At 34.8% G+C, this 6000-nt stretch overlaps 2 protein-coding genes across 2 annotated transcripts; one reads left to right on the forward strand and one right to left on the reverse strand.

Annotated features, from left to right (window-relative positions):
* Nucleotides 1-351: 351 nt before the first annotated feature.
* LOC107684402 (peroxisomal biogenesis factor 19-like) lies at nt 352-3131 on the reverse strand. Its single transcript, XM_016480660.1, has 8 exons — nt 3065-3131; nt 2527-2609; nt 2202-2364; nt 2011-2096; nt 1560-1730; nt 1234-1392; nt 960-1004; nt 352-865 (listed from the first exon to the last, which is right to left on the reverse strand). The coding sequence occupies exons 1-8, from the start codon at nt 3123-3125 to the stop codon at nt 779-781; spliced, it is 855 nt and encodes a 284-aa protein (XP_016336146.1). The 5' UTR covers nt 3126-3131; the 3' UTR covers nt 352-778.
* Nucleotides 3132-3554: 423 nt separating this feature from the next.
* Nucleotides 3555-5975, forward strand: LOC107684403 (tetraspanin-3-like). Its single transcript, XM_016480661.1, has 7 exons — nt 3555-3827; nt 4310-4498; nt 4593-4667; nt 4757-4855; nt 4925-5077; nt 5681-5764; nt 5852-5975. Exons 1-7 carry the CDS (start codon nt 3771-3773, stop codon nt 5927-5929), a joined length of 735 nt encoding a protein of 244 aa, XP_016336147.1. The 5' UTR covers nt 3555-3770; the 3' UTR covers nt 5930-5975.
* Nucleotides 5976-6000: the final 25 nt, after the last annotated feature.

Genomic DNA, 6000 nt, shown 5'->3' on the forward strand with positions numbered 1-6000 from the left:
CACTTCAGCTTCTCTATATGCAGATAGATATAGTAACCATTAGAAGACAAAGGGAGAGATAATTATTCTACTCAGTTACAAATGCAGTCTATGGGTCAAAGAATGATATTATCAATATATTATCAGCCTATATCTGAAGTGTCTGCACTATATCTGCCTATATCGGAAGTGTTTTTTGAAAATGCTGAATCTGAGAGATGCGTTTTGGTCACAGATTAGTTGTCAGATCACAGAAATAGCATACATGATATAGTGTGAGAATAAATGGACATTACACTGTATATTAAATTAATTTCATCAATCTGATGGAAGCTATTTGTTGACCCTGACCAATCTTCTGAGATTTAAAAATAAAATTAAACCAATCAATCTGTAAATACCTTTCCTGTCCATTTGTCTCTACTTACTCAAAACACAATCCACCGCAATACCTGTCAAATGTGCTTGAAGTAAAAGTGTAAAACCTTTACAAAATTCAGAAAACTTTGATTTTTACCAAGCTGTCAGCACACTGAGATATCAAGCTTCACTCAAAACGCTAAGAGCTGCTCTACAGTGAGGACAGTGAACGGAATAAGGATGAATATGAAAAGAACCTCTGTGGACAAGAACTACGAAGTAAAATTAATGTAGTGAACGTTCACAGTTTCAGTGCAGACTCAAAAGCAAACTCCATTAAAAGGGGAGCATGATCAACTGTGTCCAACTCAGGTTCAGACAGATAATTAGCTCCAAATTGTATCGTTTTCAAACGTACATTAATTTGACCTCATTGAGATCACATGACTGAGCACTGCTCTGGTCCTGGGACCCCTTGCGCTCCAGGAAGGTGCAGAGATTCTGGGCCAAAATTCAAGCCAGGAGGCTAAAAAAAAAACAAGAGATTGATTGATGATGTAAATATAACATAGCTTTTATTTAAAAAAGAAAGAAAGAAAGAAAGAAAGGTAAATACTCACTGCCTCTCCAGCAAGCTCTTTTGGAGGTTGACCCAAGTCTTGCAGCTGAGGGGTAAGACATTATTTCCATGAACAAAAATATTTATAGTGCCGTTACCGAAAGGTTATATTAAGTAATATTATTATGTGTTTTAAGTAAAAAGGATGCAATATTTTAATTAATTACAAAAAATAAAAATCGGCACATTATCAGTAAGCAGAATGGAAAAAAACGCCCTAAATTATTTATTTTTTAAAATAAGTGCACTACTTTTAAAAAATACATGCATTCTACCTTCTGCATGAGTTCAAGAATGTTTTCAAACGTGCTGTCTTTGTCTCCATCTTTCTCAAATTGGCTGCATATTTCTCCCATTAGTTTGTACTGTTGCTCATACCGCATGAACTGGTCTGTGGGAAGGGATTGCTTGTTGCTCTCCAACCATTCAGGGTACTAAATGCAAATTGTATTATATTAGTACATTTTTTTCCCAATATTAAATGGAATGTGTTGCAAGATTTTCTGAAAGCAAATGTTGAATTAATAGCAGGCATTTACCAGCTTCACTGGGACCAGAACAGTAGGACAGTCATTAAGACAGTTATGCAGATGCAACTCACCTTCTCTGTTATCTCTTTAAGAGAAGGGTATAGAACTTCTTTGGATAAAAGGTTCTGCATGATGGACTGCATAATTGGGAGAATATTGCCATCATCTCCTCCCTCTCCATTTTCATTCAATCCCAGGTTCTCCAAGGTCTTTACCAGATCATCTCCAGCCAGTCCTGCATTCTGCATTTAGAGTTAAATTACGAAGCTTCTGTCATACATTACCTTTTAAATGTGTGGGGTCAGTAGGATTTTTTATTCTTCTATTCAACAAGGATGCATTCAATTAATAAAATGTAACAGTAAAGATGGACAAGGATGCTTTAAATTAATAAAATGAAAGATCAAAATTTAAAATCAAAACATCAAAATCTTACCAACCCCATTTTGAATGGTAGTTTATCTTTAAAACCACCATTTTCTTGAATTATATTTCAATAGCAGAAATTCCGAATGGGTTTACCTGGAGGTTGTCTGCATTTTTCGCCAAACCACTAAGGGTCTCCTTAAGACAGGAGGTGAACTCTTGTTGTGAAGCTACATCTGTGCCTAAATTTAAAAAAGTAGAGTCAAAACAATTGGAAAGTGGGCTAATAACTAAACTTGCATATCTTCAGCCAACATTTATAAAATGCTCCATTTCAGATCACTCACCTACTTTACCTGCTGCCTCAGACAGCTTATGAAAATGCTGTAGAAGCTCAGGTTCTTCTTGCGCTAACTCAGCCATGGCTTTCTCCCACTCCTTGCGTGCTTGATTGGCCATCTCACCATCAAAGAGAGACTCGAAGATCTTACTGTCCTCCAACAGAGGAGGCTGAGAGTGAAAAGAACAGAAAACAAATACATTAACCAGCAGCAATGATGGAACCAACTCACTGCAGAATTGGAAGAACACCTACAAAATAGTGAAAAGATAATACAGTGTTATTCTGATCATTTTATTGGCTTGATTTCAAAATGAAAATGTGTTTATTACCTTCTCATCACTCGTCGTTCTTGGACCAGGGGCAGTGGGGGCCGCAGGAGGCACACTGGTCTTGTCAAAATCATCAAGAGCACCTGCAGTTGAGGAAACACTAACAATGGAGTACCAAGGGTATATCTATATCTGTTTTTAATGGTATATTATCATGTGACTGATTTCATCCAATCACAAGGAATAAATAGCAAAACTAGCTAGTGGTCCAGTACAAACACAGCAGCATCGATTATAAGCTACGTTTAGATACAAAACCTGGTTGGACATAACTTGTGTGAGTTTTTATGTGACTATAGAAAAGACAGAGTGACGATATCTAAGTTAATAAACTGATGCACATCTAATGTTTTTACGTTACTAAAACTTCAATCACTGAGACTAGCGTAAACACCGGACTAATAGCGTAGCAGCAACTGCACCGTGACAACCGCTTCCGAAACGCTAGTTCACTAAACTGTAACATTATTAAAGAGATAAAACATCTGCACATTATAACTGTGGATTATTTAATATTTAAGCCATCTTCAAACCTTACTGTCTAATAATTCGTCCAGTTCACTGTCTGGAGCACCCTGATGTTCTGATGCTGACGCCATCTTACTTCTAATGACAAAATGCAACTTGTCGCAAAATAATGACGTCCAATAAAAACAGCTTTGATTTTTTTTTCTTTTTTGGCATTTATCAGATTGCACCATAGATATAATATTTTATAACAATATGCTGCGAATATAGCAATTGCGTTCCCTTTCAACAATAATTGTTATATAATCATTTGGTTACCAGTTTCCTTTTTTATGCGTTTTGAAGCTTATTATTAAGCTTCTATTTAATATGTTATTATTAATTCATGTGTCCTAAAAAAATAAAAAAATAAATCTATAAACCTATCTACCAGTCTAAATCTATCTATCTATCTATCTATCTATCTATCTATCTATCTATCTATCATACATACATACATACATACATACATACAAGTCAATTACATTGCCCTTTATTTATACATCGTTTTAATGGTTTATTTGTTTGGTACAGCGCCCCCTGCTTGCTTACTCGTTAATTCGGTCACTTCCGCAGTTTTGTATGGTTTCGATTTAAACCCATTTAGTCAGCTTTCATATCAGTGTTTGTTTGCTACTGTTGAAGTTGAACTGGACCGAGAGACTTTGATAGAACCGCGATTCAAATATGTGTTAATAGATTATCTCCCGCTCAGCCGAATCGATTAAGGCAGAGACATGTTGGCTCTAAGAGGTTTCAGAATTTTGCTAAAGATTGCTTCTCTGATTTTGTTGGTGAGTCTTGTTATCATCATGCACTTCTTTCGTTTGTCATAATCCGAATGCATTTGTTACAAAGACTTATATAATTGCATGTTTTCGTTTCTCTAAAGGGGGCTTTGTATGTTGGTTTACAACATAAGAATGTCTAATATGTTATATTAGCGTGAGAATTCTATAAACTAAATTCCAATATCAGCATATTTTTATAATTGATGTTGTTAGATAAACAAGTGAACACACTTAAATCACTCTAGCAGACAGTACATACATTCAGGCAAGAGTAAGCTAGATTGAAGTAGATTTTAAATGACGTGTTGAACTGTGTTCTCAGGACAAGTTGTTTTTCATAAATGACCCTGAAATGTTAATAAAGTAAAGACAACTAGCCTTAGTTTTTCAGTAACAAGGACATGACTGCTGACACATACGGCACATGACAAGCGATGGATTGTTTTGGTTCCTAGTTTTTAACCTTCATTCTCCACTTTTTACAGCTGGCTGGAATTACAGGTCTGGGTGGTTCATTCTTTCTGCATAAATACAGAGTTTACGGTGTGTTTTTTAGCAGCCTTTATATAATTCTCCCTGCAAAGCTGGGTGTTGCTGGAGGAGTCATTCTCTTAATCAGTGGATGCACTGGCTGTTCAGTGTCTAACAAAAAACCTTCATGTGGACACGGATTAGTAAGATGGAAAAATTCTTTGTCTTTCTTTTTAGCTAAAAATAAATAATTTCATAGACTGTGGTGTTCATATTTGTAAATTTCTTGTCTTTCAGTTTGTGTATTTTCTCATTATTGTGTGGTGCATTGTGGGTACTACTGCTGTATTGGCATATACTCATAAAGGGAAGGTAACTGAAACTTTATGGTATTTGGCTATGTGCAGGTAAAGTGTGTTACATTGAAATGGTTTGACATTAAACATCTTTTTTTTTTTTAGCTTGATGCAGACTTGGCTCCCCTTAAAGATGTGTTTCAGAACTACAGTGGTAACAGCCAAGATCCTGATTCCAAAGCAGTAGATTCCCTTCAGCGTGAGGTATTTGCACAGAAATCTCTAGGATTTCTATATTTGGCAAAATCAGATTGTTACACTTTTTTGTTACAGTTGCGGTGTTGTGGTGTTAAGAACTACACAGACTGGTTGGAAACACCCTGGTTTAATCATAGTGGGAAATACGAAGTTCCTCTGAGCTGCTGCAACAAAAACTTTCACTCCTGCAATGGAACTTTAGACTCACCCCAGCTGCTATATAATGAGGTACAGATACTAATTACATTTGAGCTACCATATTTATTAGATATAATATTAATATTTTCCTGCTTGATTTTACAGAAGGCTATACCATTCATTACAGTTAACATGAAATGAAAATTCACCCTGTATATTTTCTAAATTAATTTTATGTATCTCACTGTGAATGATTCATTCATTTGTAATTATTTTTTAGCTGATGAGAAATGTAGTAAAAATGTAATAATCTGTAACACTTGGATGTATGTCACAATATGGATAAAAAGATATAGACTGCTTCCATTTTATTGCGACATAAAAGGAGTATTATGGGTTAAATGCAATTTTAGCTATTTTAAATTAAATAACAACAGAAAAATAATTTAATCTTGTACCTCAGTGTGTAAAAACAAACAAGCAAATGTCTTGACAATTGTGCAATTACTATAATATTAATACAAACATATAATGGTTACAGATGTCTGTCAGTAGATCTTAAAAATGGAAAATTTGAATATTTCTTTAAAAAGGTTTCAACACTACTAAATTAAGATTCATTTGTTAATTCATTTAAATTAGGTTTGTATCCCAGTGTTTTGAGCAAGATTCCACTTTTTTTTTCTATTCTAGGGTTGTCAAGTTAAACTTGAGAAGAAATTACTACTTTCACTGCACGTCATCATTATAACATCTTTAGTGGTTCTCTTTTTACTGGTGAGTTCTGTGACTTTAATTATAATTAATTTATGCCCTGATCTTTTACAAGATTTATAACGTCATCTTTGACCTTTCTGTCTTCAGGTAATGTCTTGGATTATAGTGGCACAGCTAATGAGGCATCAACCCCCACAAGAGTATCGAATCCTTGACCAAGAATAAAAAGGCACTTATGGAACTGAATTCTTGTGACTTTTCTTCTGAATGATTGCACTTAAAAAAACAAACAAAAA

The sequence above is a fragment of the Sinocyclocheilus anshuiensis genome, unplaced genomic scaffold (assembly GCF_001515605.1).
Source record: "Sinocyclocheilus anshuiensis isolate Anshui unplaced genomic scaffold, SAMN03320099.WGS_v1.1 scaffold301, whole genome shotgun sequence".
NCBI lineage: Eukaryota > Metazoa > Chordata > Actinopteri > Cypriniformes > Cyprinidae > Sinocyclocheilus > Sinocyclocheilus anshuiensis.

Bases quoted from the DNA above. Each gene is read 5' to 3' on its own strand.
- LOC107684402 (XM_016480660.1), bottom strand. From the start codon at position 3,125: ATGGCGTCAGCATCAGAACATCAGGGTGCTCCAGACAGTGAACTGGAC. The intron at 2,097-2,201 runs GTGAGTGATCTG...TTTTAAATTTAG, and splicing joins TGAGGCAGCAGGTAAAGTAG to GCACAGATGTAGCTTCACAA. The intron at 1,393-1,559 runs GTGAGTTGCATC...ATTTGCATTTAG, and splicing joins TTAAAGAGATAACAGAGAAG to TACCCTGAATGGTTGGAGAG.
- LOC107684403 (XM_016480661.1), top strand. From the start codon at position 3,771: ATGTTGGCTCTAAGAGGTTTCAGAATTTTGCTAAAGATTGCTTCTCTG. The intron at 4,668-4,756 runs GTAACTGAAACT...TTTTTTTTTTAG, and splicing joins CATATACTCATAAAGGGAAG to CTTGATGCAGACTTGGCTCC. The intron at 4,856-4,924 runs GTATTTGCACAG...TTTTTGTTACAG, and splicing joins TAGATTCCCTTCAGCGTGAG to TTGCGGTGTTGTGGTGTTAA.